The sequence below is a fragment of the Nycticebus coucang genome, chromosome 7 (genome assembly GCF_027406575.1).
Source record: "Nycticebus coucang isolate mNycCou1 chromosome 7, mNycCou1.pri, whole genome shotgun sequence".
NCBI classification, from domain to species: Eukaryota; Metazoa; Chordata; class Mammalia; order Primates; family Lorisidae; genus Nycticebus; species Nycticebus coucang.
The window spans coordinates 115,031,295-115,048,993 of NC_069786.1; the positions used below are offsets into that span (position 1 = coordinate 115,031,295).

The 17,699-nt window shown below is 37.5% G+C and overlaps 1 protein-coding gene across 1 annotated transcript; it reads left to right on the plus strand.

Annotated features, from left to right (window-relative positions):
• Nucleotides 1–16,357: 16,357 nt before the first annotated feature.
• LOC128590525 (protein C1orf43 homolog) lies at nucleotides 16,358–17,271 on the plus strand. Its single transcript, XM_053597852.1, has 3 exons — nucleotides 16,358–16,423; nucleotides 16,735–16,852; nucleotides 16,919–17,271. The coding sequence occupies exons 1-3, from the start codon at nucleotides 16,358–16,360 to the stop codon at nucleotides 17,269–17,271; spliced, it is 537 nt and encodes a 178-aa protein (XP_053453827.1).
• Nucleotides 17,272–17,699: the final 428 nt, after the last annotated feature.

Genomic DNA, 17,699 nt, shown 5'->3' on the forward strand with positions numbered 1-17,699 from the left:
TGGTTAACATAGCCTTCCTGGCATTTTCTTAGTTATTGTGTTAAGACATTTACATTCTACATTTACTAAGTTTCACATATACCCTTATAAAATGCACTGCAGGTGTAATCCCAACAATCACCCTCCCTTCGCCCACCTCCCCCCTCCCTCCCCTCCCTTTCCCCCTTCCCCCTATTCTTAGGTTATAACTGGGTTATAGCTTTCATGTGAAAGCCATAAATTAGTTTCATAGTAGGGCTGAGTATATTGGATACTTTTTCTTCCATTCTTGAGATACTTTACTAAGAAGAATATGTTCCAGCTCCATCCATGGAAACGTGAAAGAAGTAAAGTCTCCATTTTCTTTAAGGCTGCATAATATTCCATGGTGTACATATACCACAATTTATTAATCCATTCGTGGATTGATGGGCACTTGGGCTTTTTCTATGACTTAGCAATGATGAATTGGGCTGCAATAAACATTCTGGTACAAATATCTTTGTTATAATGTGATTTTTGGTTTTCTGGGTACATACCTAGTAGAGGAATTATAGGATTGAATGGCAGATCGATTTTTAGATCTCTAAGTGTTCTCCAAACATCCTTCCAAAAGGAATGTATTAATTTGCATTCCCACCAGCAGTGTAGAAGTGTTCCCTTTTCTCCACATCCACGACAACATCTCTGGTCTTGGGATTTTGTGATATGGGCTAATCTTACTGGAGTTAGATGATATCTCAAAGTAGTTTTGATTTGCATTTCTCTGATGATTAAAGATGATGAGCATTTTTTCATATGTCTGTAGGCCGCACGCCTGTCTTCTTCAGAGAAGTTTCTCTTCAAATCCCTTGCCCAGCCTGCAATGGGATCACTTGTTCTTTTCTTGCTTATACATTTGCGTTCTCTGTGGATTCTGGTTATTAAACCTTTGTCGGAGACATAACCTGCAAATATCTTCTCTCATTCTGAGGGCTGTTTGCTTGCTTTACTTACTGTGTTCTTGGCTGTGCAGAAGCTTTTTACTTTGATCAGGTCCCAGTAGTGTATTTTTGAAGCTGCTTCAATTGCCCAGGGGTCCTCCTCATAAAATACTCTCCCAGACTGATTTCTTCAAGGATTTTCCCTGCACTCTCTTCTAGTATTTTTATAGTTTTGTGTCTTAAGTTTAAATCTTTAATCCAGTAAGAGTCTATCTTAGTTAATGGTGAAAGGTGTGGGTCCAGTTTCAGTCTTCTACAGGTTGCCAGCCAGTTCACCCAGCACCATTTGTTAAATAGGAAACTTTTCCCCCACTGAATGTTTTTAATTGCCTTGTCAAAGATCACATAACTATAAGCAGCTGGATTCATCTCTTGGTTCTCTATTCTGTTCCAGATATCTACTTCTCTGTTTTTGTGCCAGTAACATGCTGTTTTGATCACTATCAATTTATAGTATAGTCTCAGGTCTGGTAGCGTGATTCCTCCTGCTTTGTTTTTATTTCTGAGTAATGTCTTGGCTATTTGAGGTTTTTTCTGATTCCATATAAAATGAAGTATTATTTTTTCAAGATCTTTAAAGTATGACAGTGGAGCTTTAATGGGGATTGCATTAAAATTGTATATTGCTTTGGGTAGTATGGACATTTTAACAATGTTGATTCTTCCCAGTCATGAGCATGGTATGTTTTTCCATTTGTTAACATTTTCAGCTATTTCTTTTCTTAGAGTTTCATAGTTCTCTTTATAAAGATCTTTCACATCCTTTGTTAGATAAACTCCCAAATATTTCATCTTCTTTGGCACTACTGTGAATGGAATAGAGTCCTGAACTGTTTTTCAGCTTGACTATTGTTGGTATATATAAAGGCTACTGATTTATGAATGTTGATTTTGTAACCTGAGACGCTGCTGTATTCCTTGATCACTTCTAAGAGTTTTGTAGTAGAATCCCTGGTGTTTTCCAGATATACAATCATATCGTCTGCGAAGAGTGAAAATTTGATCTCTTCTGACCCTATATGAATACCCTTGATCACCTTTTCTTCCCTAATTGTGGTGACTAAAACTTTCATTTCAATGTTAAAGAGCAGTGGAGACAATGGGCAGCCTTGTCTGGTTCCTGATCTAAGTGGAAATGATTTTGATTTAACTCCATTCAATATGATATTGGCTGTGGGTTTGCTGTAGATGGCCTCTATCAGTTTAAGAAATGTCCCTTCTATACCAATTTTCTTAAATGTTCTGATCATGAAGGGATGCTGGATATTATCAAAAGCTTTTTCTGCATCAATTGAGAGAATCATATGGTCTTTGTTTTTTAATTTGTTTATGTGCTGAATTATACTTATAGATTTATGTATATTGAACTAGCCTTGAGACCCTGGGATAAAACTGACTTGGTCAGGATGTATAATTTGTTTGATGTGTTGCTGTATTCTGTTTGTTAGGATCTTGTTGAATATTTTTGCATCTATATTTATTACTGATATTGCTCTATAATTTTCTTTTCTTGTTGGGTCTTTTCCTGGTTTGGGGATCAGGTGATGTTTGCTTCATAGAACGTGTTGGGTAGTCTTCCTTCTTTTTCTACATTTTGGAACAGGTTGAGTAGTACAGGTACTAATTCCTCTTCAAAGGTTTGGTAGAATTCTGACGTGAAGCCAATCTGCTCCTGGGCTTTTCTTTTTAGGGAGATTTTGTATGGTTGATGCTATTTCAGAACTTGATATGGACCTGTTCAACATTTCCACTTGATTCTGGCTAAGTCTTGGAATGGGACGTGCTTCCAAGTATTGGTCAATTTCCTTCAGATTTTCATATTTCTGAGAATAAAGTTTCTTGTAATATTCATTAAGGATTTTTTTAATTTCTGAGGAGTCTGTTGTTATTTTGTCTTTGTCATTTCTGATTGATGAGATTAGAGATTTGACTCTTTTTTTCCTGGTTAGGTTAGCCAAAGGTTTATCTATTTTATTGACCTTTTCAAAAAACCAACTTTTTTTTTAATGTTTTTTTTATTAAATCATAGCTGTGTACATAGATATGATCATGGGGCATCATACACTAGCTTTGTAGACTGTTTGACATATTTTCATCACAATGGTTAACATTGTGGCATTTTCTGGCATTTTCTTGGTTATTGTGCTAAAACATTTACATTACACATTTACAAGGGTATATGTGAAACTTAGCAGCTTCATAATTTTATTTTATAATTTACCTTTTCCTATACCTCTGCAGAACAGCAGAATACATCAGTGCACATAGTTTTTTTATCCAGCTTTACTCACATGCCAGTTTCTTTTTTTTTTATTGTTAAATCATAGCTGTATACATTAGTGCAATCGCTTGTACCCATTCTAAGATGCACCATAGATGTGGCCCCACCCATTATCCTCCCTCCACCAAAACCTCCCCCCTCCCTTCCCCTTCCTTGGCCCTTTCCCCATAGTCCCCATAGTGCTATAGTTGGGTTATAGTCTTCATGTGAAAGCTAAAATTTAGCTTCATAGTAAGGCTGAGTACATTGGATACTTTTTCTTCCATTCCTGAGATACTTTGCTAAGAAGAATATGTTCCAGCTCCATCCATGTAAACATGAAAGAGGTAAAGTCTCCATCTTTCTTTAAGGCTGCATAGTATTCCATGAAAAAACCAACTTTTTGATTTATTGATCTCTTGTATAATTCTTTTGTTTTCAATTTCATTTAATTCTGCTCTGATTTTGGTTGTTTCTTTTCTTCTACTGGGTTTGGGGTTGGAATGTTCTTCCTTTTCCAGTTGCTTGAGATGTCCTGTTAAGCTGTTAACTTCCTCTCTTTCCATTCTCTTAAGGAAGGCTTGCAGTGCTATAAATTTTCCTCTTAGGACTGCCTTTGCAGTATCCCAGAGGTTCTTATAATTCATGTCTTCATTGTCGTTTTGTTCCAAAAATTTGGCAATTTCCTTCTTAATCTCATCTCTGATCCAGCTATCATTCAGCATAAGGTTATTTAACTTCCATGTTTTTGTATGAGTATGCAGATTTCTGTTGTTACCGAGTTCAACTTTTATTCCATGGTGGTCCAAGAAGATGCAAGGAATAATTTCTATTCCTTTAAATGTACTGAGGTTAGACTTGTGACCTAAGATGTGATTGATTTTGGAGTATGTTCCATGGGCTGATGAGAAGTATGTGTATTCAGTTTTTTTGGGATGAAATGTTCTGTAGATGTCTGCTAAATCCAAATGTTGGGTGGTTAGGTTTAAATCTAAAATTTCTTTGCTCAGCTTCTTATTGGAGGATCGATCCAACACTGCTAAAGGAGTGTTGAAATCTCCAACTATTATGGAGCTGGAGGAAATCAAGTTACTCATGTCTGTTAGAGTTTCTCTTATAAATTGAGATGCATTCTGGTTGGGTGCATAAATATTAATAATTGAAATCTCATCATATTGAGTATTACCCTTAACAAATATGAAGTGACCATTCTTATCCTTCCTTACTTTTGTTGCTTTAAAGCCTATTGTGTCTGCAAATAGAATTGCAACACCTGCTTTTTTCTGATTACCATTTGCCTGAAATATGGACAAACATCCTCTCACCCTGAGTCTATATTTATTTTTTAAGGTAAGATGTGACTCTTGTATGCAGCAAATATCTGGCCTGAGATTTTGTATCCAGTTAGCTAACCTGTGCCTCTTTAGAGGACAGTTTAAGCTGTTCACATTAATGGAGAATACTGATAAGTCTGGTAAAATTTTGGGTATCGAGTTTTTCAAAAGTGCAGTGGACATTTTTAATCCTTTCGCCACTATGGAAATTGGAGTTTGATCCAAAGTTTCTGAGTGAGTTTACTTTTGTGGTAGAGAATTGGGCTGGTCATTATGGAGGATAGGTCTGAGAATATCCTGAAGAGCTGGTTTAGTTATGGCAAATTTCTTCAATATATGAATGTCATTAAAGTATTTAATTTCTCCATCATAAATGAAACTCAGTTTAGCTAGATACAGAATCCGGGGTTGAAAGTTATTTTGCTTTAGAAGATTAAATGTCGATGACCACCCTCTTCTGGCTTGAAAAGTTTCAGCAGAGAGATCTGCAGTCATTCTAATATTCTTCCCTTTGTAGGTAATGGATTTCTCACGTCAGGCTGCTTTCAGAATTTTCTTCTTCATATTAACTTTAGTGAAGTTAATTATGACATGCCTGGGGGATGTCTTATTGGGATTGAGTCATGCTGGGGTTCTGAAACTGTCTGCTATCTGAATTTCAGAATCTCTTGGCATGTCTGGGAAATTCTCTTTCATAATTTCATGGAGAAGGGCCTCTGTGCCTTGCGAGGCCACTTCATCACTTTCAGGGATTCCAATGAGGCAGATATTAGCCTTCTTTGAATTATCCCAGAGCTCTCTAAGAGAATGATCCATTTTTTTCTCTCCATTTCTCTTCCTCTTTGAGAGTTTGGGAGCATTCAAAGGCTTTGTCTTCAATGTCATAAATCCTTTCTTCTGCTTGCTCCACTCTGTTACTGAGGGCTCAAACAGGAAATATTTGAATAAAACCACTCCTGGTTATATCATGGTCAACCTGCTGAACCCAAGGAAAAACAAAATCTTGAAAGCAGAGAGAGGAAGTGAAATATTACAGTTTCATTTGGATAATAATTTAAATAATCACAGACCTCTTATCAGATATCCTGGAGGTCAGAAAAGTGGAGAACAACATCATTAAAGTGCTAAAATTTAAAAAAAAAAAAACTATAAGTCCAAAATTCTATATCCACTAAAATATATTTCAAATGTAAAAGCAAAATATGTTTTCAGATAAAACGTAAGTAACTGAATTTGTTGTCAAAGCGTGCACTACAGGAAATATAAAAGTTAATTCTGGTTTGTCAGAGATGATAGCAGAGGGAAACATAGATCTTTAGGAGTAAATGGAAACCCTTAAATACTTTGAATGTCTGAGTAAATATAAAAATCCTTTTTTCTATTAATTTCTTTCAGATATATATGAATAAAGAGAAATCATAAAATTCTCTTATGGCATTAACAATGTGTGTAACAACTATAACATAAATGTATGTTAGGTTATAAATTGATCTATACAGTTGCAAGTTTCCTATATTTTATGTGAAGTGGTACGATATAATCTTGAACAGACTGAGAAAAGTGAAGGATTTATTGTAATCCTTAGAACAATGACAAAGAAAAAAGATGTATAGGTGAAAAGAAAAAATCAGTAGATACATGAAATGAATTAAGAAAATACTTAAGCAGTCTAGGGGGTAGAAAAAAAAGAAAGAAAGGAAAGAGAGAAACAAAATTATTAGAAGAGATAAACATCCAAAAATAATAAAATGGCAGGCCTAAGCCTAAACGTATCATTAATAACATTAAATATTAATGGCCTCAACATATAATTGGAGAGAGGTTATCAAAATGTTTTTTAATAAAAAAGCATGAACTAACATGCTTTAAATATCAAGATTGGAATAAGTTGAAATTAAATGAATGGAAAAAAATATACCAAGCAAACCATAAGAACACTAGAGTAGTTATATGAATATCTGATAAAATAGACTTCAAGATAGAATATTACCAAAATGAATAGGGGTATTTTATAATGGCAAAAGGATCAATTTGCCAAGAAGACATAATAAGTATATACCTATTAACAAGGCCTCAAAGTACATGAAGCAAAAATTGACAGAATTAAAAAGAACAAGAAACAATTCCTCAATCTTAACAGAAGATTTTAATATCCCTCTTTCAGCAAATGATAGGGCAACTAGGCAAAACAATCAGTAAGATCTATAAAAATAAAAGATATTATTCAAATATCTGAATAATGGTATTAACAACATTGACCTAACTAATAGTTACAGATCACTGTACCAAATAAACCACAAAATGCACATTTCATTTCAAACACAAACTGTGTGTTCACCAACATTGACCATATTCTCAGAATAAAATAAGCCTCACAAATTTAAAAGAAGTGAAATCATATAGAACTCTTCTGTAACTATGGCCAACTAAATTAGAAACAAATAGTAGTAAGATAGCCAGAAAAGCCCAAAAGCATATGATACATATACATTAGAATATTTAAAGTTAAAAATAATGATAATAACAAATGTTGGCGAGGATGAAGAGAAACTGGAACCTTCATGCATTACTGGTGGAAATGTAAAATGATATAACCACTTCAAAAAACTGGTAGTTTCCTTAAAAGTTAAAGAAACTTACTGTATAGTCCTGTGAACCCACTCCTAGATATTTACCTAAGATAAATACATATATATGTCCACAGTAAGACATGTACATAAATGTTCATAGCAGCTTTAGTCTTAATAGTCAAAACACTGGAAACAACTTATATATCCACCATGTAAGTAAATGGATAAGCAAAAAGGTGGTATGTCCATACAGAAGAATAATACTAAGCAAAAAAAAAAAAAAACAGGAAAAACTATTGATAAACACAAAAACGTGGAAGGATCTCAAAATCAGTGAAAGAAGACAGAAACAAATGTTAATATGTATTTAAGTGTATAGTATATATAAAGGTAGAATATATATGTGTGTGGTGTATATGTTTATACATGGAGTAATATAGTATTGCTCCATATTTACATTAATTCTTGGAAGTCCAACCATGTGTAGGGATAGAATCAATGGTTGCCTGAAACTGGGAATGGAGGGGGGAAAGTACCGCAATTGGGGCATAAGGAATTTGGGGGGGGCTAATGAAAAAGTTTTTGTAATTATGGTCACAGTTTTATGGCCACATACAACTGACAAAATGATATACACTTTAAGTGGATTCAATTTATTGAGTGTTATTTATGCCTCAAAGATAATTTTTTTTATTTTAGCATTAAAAATTGAAAATGTGATCAAATGGGACTATTTTAGGAATACCATGATAACCAATAATATATCTTGTCATAGTAAGAGAAAATAAATCAAATATGGTTATCTCCATAGATTCTGGGAAAGCAAATGGCCCAAATAGAGAACCACAGGAAACATTTATGCTTAAGTCAGAAATAAAACAAGTATTACTATATTCCTTTCCTATTGCTGCTATAATTGATTGACACAAACTTAAAAGCTTACCAGAACACAAATTTATTATCTTAATAGTTCTGGAGATTATAAGTCTCAATGGGTCATCCAGAGCACAAAATCAAGGTGCCAGCAGGGCTTCCTTGCTCCCTGGAAGCTCTAGGAGAAAATTCATATTCTTGCCTTTTTCAGCTTTTGGAGGCTGTCTGCATTCCTTGGCTCATGGCCCTCTTCCATCTTCAGAGCCAGCAACTGCAATTGACCTCAGCTTCTCACACACAGCTTCTCCATCACATCTCCTTCCCTCTCTCTCACTCTCCAGCCTCCTTCTTGTGATTATGTTTAGCACACTCAGATAATCCAGGATACTCTCCCTATATCAAGATCCTTAACTTAATCACACCTTCAAAGTCTTTTTTGCCATGTAAGTTAACATATTAATAGGTTCCAAAGATTAAGACATGGGCATCTTTTTGCTTCCCACACTTAATAAATGAAGTTGATAATCAGATAGTCAAGATGACTTGACTATTCCATGGGCATCCATGGGCCTCTTTATTCAGACACTCCAGTACCTATCAAGGGGTTCATGAACAAAGTGCCCATAATAACAGGGATGGAGGTTATGCAAGAACTTGGATTTCCCTTTACTAGCCTTGATCTTGGCTTCTACTATTGCTGAGTACTCGATAGCAGAGACAAATACTGAACACCCAGTATGATAGTTACCCAACTTGTTACACATCTCCCATCAAGGAGGAGAAAGCAATTTGCACTTGATAAGACAGACATTTCCTGGAATATGGATTTATCTTCTCTGTTGCACTTCTGCCATCACCTGTGGACTTTCTGAATACTTGACCTACCCTACCCTATCTCTCTCAACACTTTTTGTCCAGAAAAATAATTCTAAAGCAATGGATAATAGTGGGGTTTTTTCTACATGATATGCTTATCTTATGAGGCACCTCATCACCCTAAAGCAGCTGGAGCAACAGAGTAATTAAACCTATTGAAGGTTTCATTCAGCTTGTACTTAGAGTCATCACCTTGTGAGATTTAGGTATCATTTGCAGGATCCTGTATATGCTCAGAACTAAACTATGGTGCTATTGCTCTCATAAGCAGAAATATGTGTATCTTTTTTTTATTTATTATTAAATCATAGCTGTGTACATTAATGCAATCATGGGGCACCATACACTGGTTTTATAGACCATTTGACATATTTTCATCACACTGGTTAACATAACCTTCCTGGCATTTTCTTAGTTGTTGTGTTAAGACATTTATATTCTACATTTACTAAGTTTCACATGTACCCTTGTAAGATGCACCGTAGGTGTGAGCCCACCAATCACCCTCCCTCCACCCATCCCCCCCTCCCCTCCCCTCCTTCTCTCTCTTCCCCATATTCTTAGGTTATAACTGGGTTATAGCTTTCATATGAAAGCCATAAATTAGTTTCATAGTAGGGCTGAGTACATTGGATACTTTTTCTTCCATTCTTGAGATACTTTACTAAGAAGAATATGTTCCAGGTCCATCCATGGAAACATGAAAGAGGTAAAGTCTCCATCTTTCTTTAAGACTGCATAATATTCCATGGTGTACATATACCACAATTTATTAATCCATTCGTGGATCGATGGGTACTTGGGCTTTTTCCATGACTTAGCAATTATGAATTGGGCTGCAATAAACATTCTGGTACAAATATCTTTGTTACAATGTGATTTTTGATCTTCTGGGTATATACCTAGTAGAGGAATTATAGGATTGAATGGCAGGTCTATTTTTAGATCTCTAAGTGTTATCCAAATATCTTTCCAAAAGGAATGTATTAATTTGCATTCCCACCAACACTGTAGAAGTGTTCCCTTTTCTCCACATCCACACCAACATCTGTGGTCTTGGGATTTTGTGATATGGGCTAATCTTGCTGGAGTTAGATGATATCTCAAAGTAGTTTTGATTTGCAAAAAATATGTGCATATAGACACTAAGGAATAGAAATAGGAGAGGTGCCCATCACTATTAAACCTAATGGACCCTTACAAATATTTTTTTTTTCATTCCTTGGGTTTAGCTGACACAGAGACTTAAATGCCCAAGGAAGGAATTCGTCCCCTCTGTGATCAAAAATGATTCCATTTAACAGAGGACTAGGAGCCTATTTCCTAGTCATTTTGGTATTTTTATGCCACTAAATAAATCAACAGACAGAGGCAAAAGGGAAATCAGTATCTCGTGTGAAACCAGAAGAAAGTATATCAGGAACCCAAGGGATCCTTTGGAAAATCTCCAAATATTGCCGTATCAGTGGAAAAATTAATGAAATATTATAGTGATCCAGTGATTGTGTGATTATGTTGAGCACACTTGGATAGTGTGCTCAGAACCCCCAGGAATAAAGTTTTGGGTCACTCTACTAGGTAAATACTCAGATTATTACTACAACCTCATGACCAGTTAGAGAAATGAGGACTTAACTGCTACCTATACTTCCTTGCTTGCTTTGTTATTTTTTTAAAGTTAATTTTCTGTTTGTCTCTTTTCATAGAACATGTTTTGGTGGTTAGGTTAGTCCATGAGCTATGAAATATTTAAGATGGGATTATAATGAAACTAGAAGGGGAAAGCTCATCATCAAGTGATGGTTGTAATAAATAATGGGACTTTGGGTGTCTCATCAGTTTATAGGGCAATGATGAATGTGTTTGGTTTCCCTAAGAGATGATTATGTTATATTTAAAAGATAATGGTGGGGTTTTGTAGCAATGTTGTTTACCATTTCAATTATGGATGAAAGAATATGTTTAATAAAAGGGTTAGAGTTTAATATATACTATATATATGGTGGATTAACAGACAATGTCTATCCCACTTTCATTCTAGCATGCTTTCCTGAATGGCAGGGTCTAGAAAACTAAGAACTACAAGATTCCCTTGCAGTTAGGGTTTTAGATGTGATTTACATTTTATCATCCAGATGCACTCAAGGCTTTGAAGACTGAAGTGAGGTATGGGCAGAGGTGGAGTCTCTATTGCTTGTGCTGTATCCTGCTGGCACACTCAGATCTGGAGGTTCTGGCTTTTCTGTGGCAGCATTAACAGAAGCCTTAGTCTCTAGCCACAAGCCTCAAGATTTCTAAGGCAGGGCTTAAAGCATCCATTCTACTGATCAGTTCAGAGCAGCCCTGCATGATTCTAGAGCCAGTAGCAGTGGTGGCTTCCTCTTCAAGACATCCTGGTCACAGAATTGGCCAGTGTATTTCTGAAAAATGGCAGCTCCTGACCATGGAAAAGTCACAAATTTCTTGGGGACTATTTCTCAAGTACTTCCTGAGATCTCAACCTAGAGTCTAATTTTGCAGTGCTCCTGACTATTTTTACAAATGTTTAATAAATTCCTTTTGTCTTAGTCCTTTGGGGCTGCTGTAACAAGATGCTACAGACCGAGTAGTTTACTCTGTTTGGACAACAGACATTTATTACTCACAGTTCTGGAGGCTGGAGAGTTCAAGACAGGTAGATTCAGTATCTACTGGGGGCCCACTTCCTGGTTCATAGACAGTGTCTTCTCCCTGTATCCTCATACAGGAAGGGGATAAGGCAGCTCCTAGGGACTTGGAGTGGTGACTCTGTAATCCTTGCACTCTGGGAGGGTCAGGCAGATGTATTTTTTGAGCTCATGAGTTCAAGACCACCCTGAGCAACAGTGAGACCCTGTTTCTAAAAAATACACAGACATTGTGGCAGGTACCAGTAATCTCAGCTGTCAGGAGGCTGAGGCAAGAAGATCACTTGAGCCCAGGAGTTTGAGGTTGCTGTGAGATGTGACACCGTGGCACTCTACCCAGGGTGACAAAGTGAGACTCTATCTCAAAAAAATAAATAAATAAATAAGGCAGCTCTCTGCTGCCTCTTTTATAAAGGGACTAGTCCCCCTAATGAAGACTCTGTTATCATGACTAAATCATCTCCCCAAAGCCCTCATCCTAACCTCACCACATTGGGGGTTAGATTTCAACATCCAAATTTAGGGGACACACAAATATTCAAACCATAGCTCCTTCCTACTCAAACTACCCATAGTGGTTTTGTTGTGCACCAAAATGCTGACCATCCACTTATGTTCATATAAACTCTGGATATATTGATTTTCATCTTTTAGAATCAACCTATAAATGAATGACTAAAGAAAATACAAAGACTACAAATTTGACAATATACAAGTGATAAAGACTGCTAGTTATTAACTAAAATTCTTTCCTCTTCTTTCTGAGCACTTAAGTACTACATTTCCCAAACTCCCTTGCAGTAAAGTGTGTCCTTGTGACTCAATTTTAGCCAATGAAATAAGGATGAAGTGATAAAGTCTGGTAGAGTGATGCCTCTGGCTTTATTAAAAATTACCTTGGGTAGGGCGGCGCCTGTGGCTCAGTGAGTAGGGCGCCAGCCCCATATGCCGAGGGTGGCAGGTTCGAACCCAGCCCCGGCCAAACTGCAACCAAAAAATAGCCGGGCGTTGTGGCGGGCTCCTGTAGTCCCAGCTGCTCGGGAGGCTGAGGCAAGAGAATCACGTAAGCCCAAGAGTTAGAGGTTGCTGTGAGCCGTGTGACGCCACGGCACTCTACCCGAGGGCGGTACAGTGAGACTCTGTCTCTACAAAAAAAAAAAAAAAAAATTACCTTGGGTATACAAGGTTTCTTTGAGTTCCATACAAAACAAAGAACTATTTTTTCCAAATCTTGAAAGTATGATATTGGTCTTTTAATGAGGATTCCATTGAATCTGTAGATTGCTTTGGGAAGTATAGACATTTTTTTTTTTTTTTGGTAGAGACAGTGTCTCACTGTACCGCCCTCGGGTAGAGTGCCATGGCATCACACAGCTCACAGCAACCTCTAACTATTGGGCTTACGCAATTCTCCTGCCTCAGCCTCCCGAGCAGCTGGGACTACAGGCACCCGCCACAATGCCCGGCTATTTTTTTGTTGCAGTTTGGCAGGGGCTGGGTTTGAACCTGCCACCCTCGGCATATGGGGCTGGCACCCTACTCACTGAGCCACAGGCGCCGCCCTGGGAAGTATAGACATTTTAACAATGTTGATTCTTCCCAGCCAGGAGCATGGTATGCTCTTCCATTTGTTAATGTCTTCTGCTATTTCTTTTCTTGGAGTTTCATAATTCTCTTTGTAGAGATCCTTCACCTCTTTTGTTAGGTATATTCCAAGATATTTAATTTTCTTTGAAGCTGTAAAGGGAATTGTAATGGTAATTGTGTCTCTGATTACTTGAACTGGTTTCAACTTGGCTGTTATTGGCATATACAAAGATGACTTATTTGTGGACACTGATTTTATATTCTGAGATGTTACTGTATTTCTTAATCACTTCCAGAAGTCTTGGGGTTGACTCTTTGGGATTCTCTAAATATAAGATCATTATCATCAGCAAAGAACAAGAATTTGACTTCCTTTACCCCCATTTGGATGCTCTTTATTTCCTTCTCTTGCCTGATTGCATTGGATAGAACTTCTAGCACTATGTTGAATAGTAGCAGCAATAGAGGACATCTTTGTCTTGTTCCCATTCTAAGTGGAAAAGCTTTCTGTTTTATTCCATTCAGTGTATTAGCTGTCAGTTTGTAGATGGCTTCAATCAATTTAAGAAATGTGCCCACTCCATCTTTTTTAATGCTGCATAGTATTCCATGGTTTACACATACCAAATTTATTTTTTTTCATTTTTATTTTTACATGTACATGTGTTAATTAGGCTTCCATTTTTTTGCCTTCACAAAATTAAAAAGACTTAAAATTTAATAACAATAACAATGTTTAAGATAAGGATTAGAAACAAAAACCTCGTGAAGAATGAACAATCATAAATACATTCAGAAAAGGAATCAGACAATAGCTACATCAAAATATTAAGCAATAATAATAATAATGCAAAGAAAGTAACATTCACATTGTCAAATAAGAGTATGTCTATTATAGAATGCTTTGACTCTGTGATTCAGTATGGAGTCATAAAAGTACTGAGTACATTGGATATATTATTTTTCCATTCCTGAGATACTTTACTAAGAAGAATATTTTCCAGCTCCATTCATGTAAACATAAAAGAGGTAAAGTCTCCATTTTTTTAATGTTGCATAATATTCCATGGTATACATCTACCACAATTTATTAATCCATTCATGGGTTAATGGGCATTTGGGCTTCTTCCATGACCTGGCAATTATGAATTGAGCTGCGATGAACAATATGGTGTAAATATCCTTGTTGCAGAGTGATTTTTGGTCTTTTGGATATACACCTCGTACAGGAATTGCAGGATCAAATGGCAGGTCTACTTTTAGATCCCTGAGTGTTCTCCAAACTTCTTTCAAAAAGAAATGTACTAGCTTACATTCCCACCAGCAGTGTAGAAATGTTCCCTTTTCTCCACATCCACGCCAACATTTGTAGTTTTGGGATTTTGTGAGGTGGGATACTCTTACTGGAGTTAGATGATATCTCAAGGTGTTTTTGGTTTGCATTTCTCTAATGGTTAAAGATGATGAGCATTTTTTCATGTGTCTGTAGACCATGCACCTATCGTCTTTAGAGAAGCTTGTTCAAGTCTTTTGCCCACAATGAAATGTGATCACTTGTCCTTTTCTTATTAACAAGTTTGAGTTCTCTGTGGATTCTGGTTATTAGACCTTTGTTGGAAACATAACCTGCAAATAACCTCTCCCATTCTGAGGACTGTCTACTTGCTTTACTTACTGTGTTCTTGGCAGTGCAGAAGCTTTTTAGTTTGATCAGATACCGGTAATGTATTTTTGGTATTGATTCAATTCCCTGGGGGTTCCTCCTCATAAAGTATTCTCCCAGGCAAATTTCTTGAAGTGTTTCCCCTGCACTCTCCCCAAGAATTTTTATAGTTTTATGTCTAAGTTTAAGTCTTTTATCCAGTGAGAGTCAATTTTTGTTAGAGGTGAAAGGTGTGGGTCCAGTTTCATTCTTCTACAAGTCACCAGCAAATTCACCCAGTACCATTTGTTAAATAAGGAATCTTTCCCCCAATTTATATTTTTGATAGGCTTATCAAAGATCAAACGACAATAAGTGTCTGGGTTCATCTCTTGATTTTCAATTCTGTTCCATACATTTACCTCTGTATTTTTGTGCTAGTACCATGCTGTTTTGATCACTATAGATTTATAGTAAAGTCTGAATTCTGGCAGACTTTATCTCTTTTATATTTACATGTATGGAGCTGGAAAATATTCTTCTTAGTAAAGTATCTCAGGAATGGGAAAAAATCCAATGTACTCAGTACTATTATGAAACCATTTATAATCACTCACACTTTCATATGAAAGATGAATCACAACCATAGCCCAGGATGAAGGAGAGAAGGGGAGGGGGTGGTTTTATAGAGGGAGGATAAATAGTTGGACCACACCTATGGAGCATATTGCAAGGGTACAAGTCAAATCTATCAAGTATAGAACGCAAATGTTTTAACACAGTGATTAAGTAAATGAGGTGAAAGCTATGATAATTAGTTGGATGTAACCACTCCAATTTGTACAAAAAATCAGCACATGGAATCCCACATAGGCATAAATGTATCCATGATCTATGTATATATGACTTAATAAAAGGGGGGGAGAAGATTTAACCTAAAACTGTAATTGGGAAAGTAAACAAAAAATATAGGGTTATAAGGATTTTAATTGTTAACAGTGTTTAGAACAGGGAACTGTTGGAAGTAATTTGAATGTTCATCAGTAGGAGATTTGTTAAATAAATCGATACACATATAAAATGGAACACGATGTAGCCATTTAAAAGGACATGGTAGACCTAGGTGTCTTGATATGCAAAGATTTCTAAGATATACTAAGTAAAAAAAAAAACTGCCCTGTCCAGTATCATGTTGTCTCTTTTTGTTTGTTGGCTGCTTTTTCTTTTTCTCTCTGCTTGTCACTTAGCCCATGCCAGTGTTAGCCTGTTGAGATATGGCTCTTTCCTAGATATTTTTAAATGATCCTTTCAAAGCACAAAAATACGTTAACTTACAAAATTGATATGTTGTCTATAAAAAAGCAATAATTATTCCCCCTTAGGTCACGTAGAGAGGGGAATCAGGAAGGCACAGTGCTCCTTTATTAGCTCCTGTGTGCCATGTTTTCAGGCTGTGTCTTACTCTTACCCCCTAAGGAAATGGCCCAGGAGCCCCAGGAAACCCAGGCTCCGTTGCTTCTGCCTAGCCAGGCTGAGGAGGCAGGGCAGCGGGGTAAATCTGAGTGTTCTGCGCGAGGTAGGGAGATCATGGCGTCCAGCAGTAAATGGCTGTCTGGGGTGAATGTCGTGCTGGTGATGGCCTACGGGAGCCTGGTGAGGAGACCCCAACCCTGTTCCTGCTGTCACATCTGACCCAGTAGAGATCCTCCTCTTGAGCTGTTCCATGACTTCATTCTCCACCTATTCAGTGTTTTCTGGGTTTTGACTCCCACCTCAGGCGTAGCTGTGAACTTAACTCTCCGACCCTGCCCAGCAAGACTCCTCCCTCTGAATCCTTGGGCACAGACTCCAGGCCTCCCTGCTGCTGCTTCCCTGACCCACACCGGTCTTGGCCACCTTGCTTTGCCCCAAGCTTTACCCCGAAAGCATCCCTGTGAGCCTTAATCTGGGGATTTGGAATGAAGGACTTGAAAGAGGAGACTGATATTCGACTATCCAGGGTTCAGGATATCAAGTATGAACCCCAACTCCTTGGAAAGGATGATGCTAGGCTGCTGCAACTGGAGACCCAGGAAAATCAGAGTATGTGGCAAGATTGCTACAACTATCTGTACAGGATGAAAGCTCTGGATGCCATTCGTGCCTCAGAGATCCCATTTCATGCTGATGGCCAGCATCCTCGTTCCTTAATGCACAAGAATTTCCGCTCCTACTTGCTAGATCTAAGAAACACTAGTACTCCCTTCAAGGGTGTGTGCAAAGCCCTCATTGATACCCTGCTAGATGGCTATGAAACAGCCCTCTATGGAACAGGGGTCTTTGGTCAGAATGAATACCTGCGCTATCAAGAGGCCCTGAGTGAGCTGGCCACTGTGGTCAAAACACGAATTGGGAGCTCTCAGCGACAACACCAATCAGCAGCCAAAGACCTAACTCAGCCCCCTGAAGTCTCCCCCAACAACCATCCAGGTGACATACCTCCTCTCCAGTCAGAAGAGTAAATGTGCCAAACACTTCCTGGAATTGAAGAGCTTTAAGGATAACTATAACACCTTGGAAAGTACTTTGTGATAGAACTGAAGGACTCTCACTGCAAACTGCAACAGACAGCTGCAGTATGCCAGACAAGCTACTTACTGGAAGCCCTCAGGACATCTGGCTCAGCAGACCCAACCTATATCAGCTGAGGCTCCCATTTTGTCCAGAGTTCTTAGACCTTTTGGCTAAACAGTCATTCCCAACTCCATACAGGCATTTTCGGAACACTGGCTAAGACTTTATAGCATTTTTTTCTGGATTTGAATTCAGACGTTACTCTCCATGTTTCTGTCTAAGCCTCCTTAAAAATCCTCACTAGGTTTTAGCCATAGTTCACATACCTGTGTCAGGCTATTTAATCCCATAGGTGAAAGTTAGAGTGGGATGCTTT